The 555-nt window shown below is 47.4% G+C and overlaps 1 protein-coding gene across 1 annotated transcript in view; it reads right to left on the bottom strand.

Annotated features, from left to right (window-relative positions):
* The window catches only part of vwa8 (von Willebrand factor A domain containing 8), a 29,991-nt gene extending 29,847 nt beyond the window's left edge, over positions 1 to 144 (bottom strand). Inside the window, exon 1 of the mRNA XM_017039635.2 lies at positions 136 to 144. Within this exon, the coding sequence (XP_016895124.1) occupies positions 136 to 144 (9 nt within the window). The remainder of the gene's footprint in view (positions 1 to 135) is intronic.
* Between the last annotated feature and the right edge of the window lie 411 nt (positions 145 to 555).

The following is a 555-nucleotide window of genomic DNA, read 5'->3' as shown; positions in this document are numbered from 1 at the left end:
GGGGGGGGCTACACCTTGAACACTTCACCAGTCCCACTACTGCGCTACACAGGGACATAAACACGCCCAAATAACACCACACACACGGGGTAGAAAACACACAAACGTGAACCAGACGAATGGTCACGAACCAACTCTCCCCATCATGTGGCTCCACAAGTGGACAGTAAAGTCTATTTTAAACTGTCCACAGGACAAGGACGGGATAAATTTAATCTAAAGTGGGTGGGAAAAAGGCTCCAACAGGCTTTACAACTAGCTGGAGAGACGTTCGTGAAGAGATCACACAATGTTCTAACTTTGGTCAAACCGATTCAGCGGTCTCGTACACGACATGTTGTTGTTTCTCTGCTGCTGCTGCTTCCTGCGGTCTGTATGAACGAATCACCGAGGTTAAACTGACCAAAGTCTCAAACGCTGAAGTAGGGACGGCTCAATAAAACTTGTCTCATGTCTGAGACTTTTACTGATACCGGAACTTGTATCAATATCGGCAGATACTGATACTGTATCAATCCGATACCTTCAGTTCTCCTTCAGCATGCCGCGGGCTGC

This window comes from Cynoglossus semilaevis, chromosome 16, assembly GCF_000523025.1.
Source record: "Cynoglossus semilaevis isolate Cse_v1.0 chromosome 16, Cse_v1.0, whole genome shotgun sequence".
In the NCBI taxonomy this organism is placed as follows: Eukaryota; Metazoa; Chordata; class Actinopteri; order Pleuronectiformes; family Cynoglossidae; genus Cynoglossus; species Cynoglossus semilaevis.
This window is presented reverse-complemented; position numbering and strand designations above follow the sequence as displayed.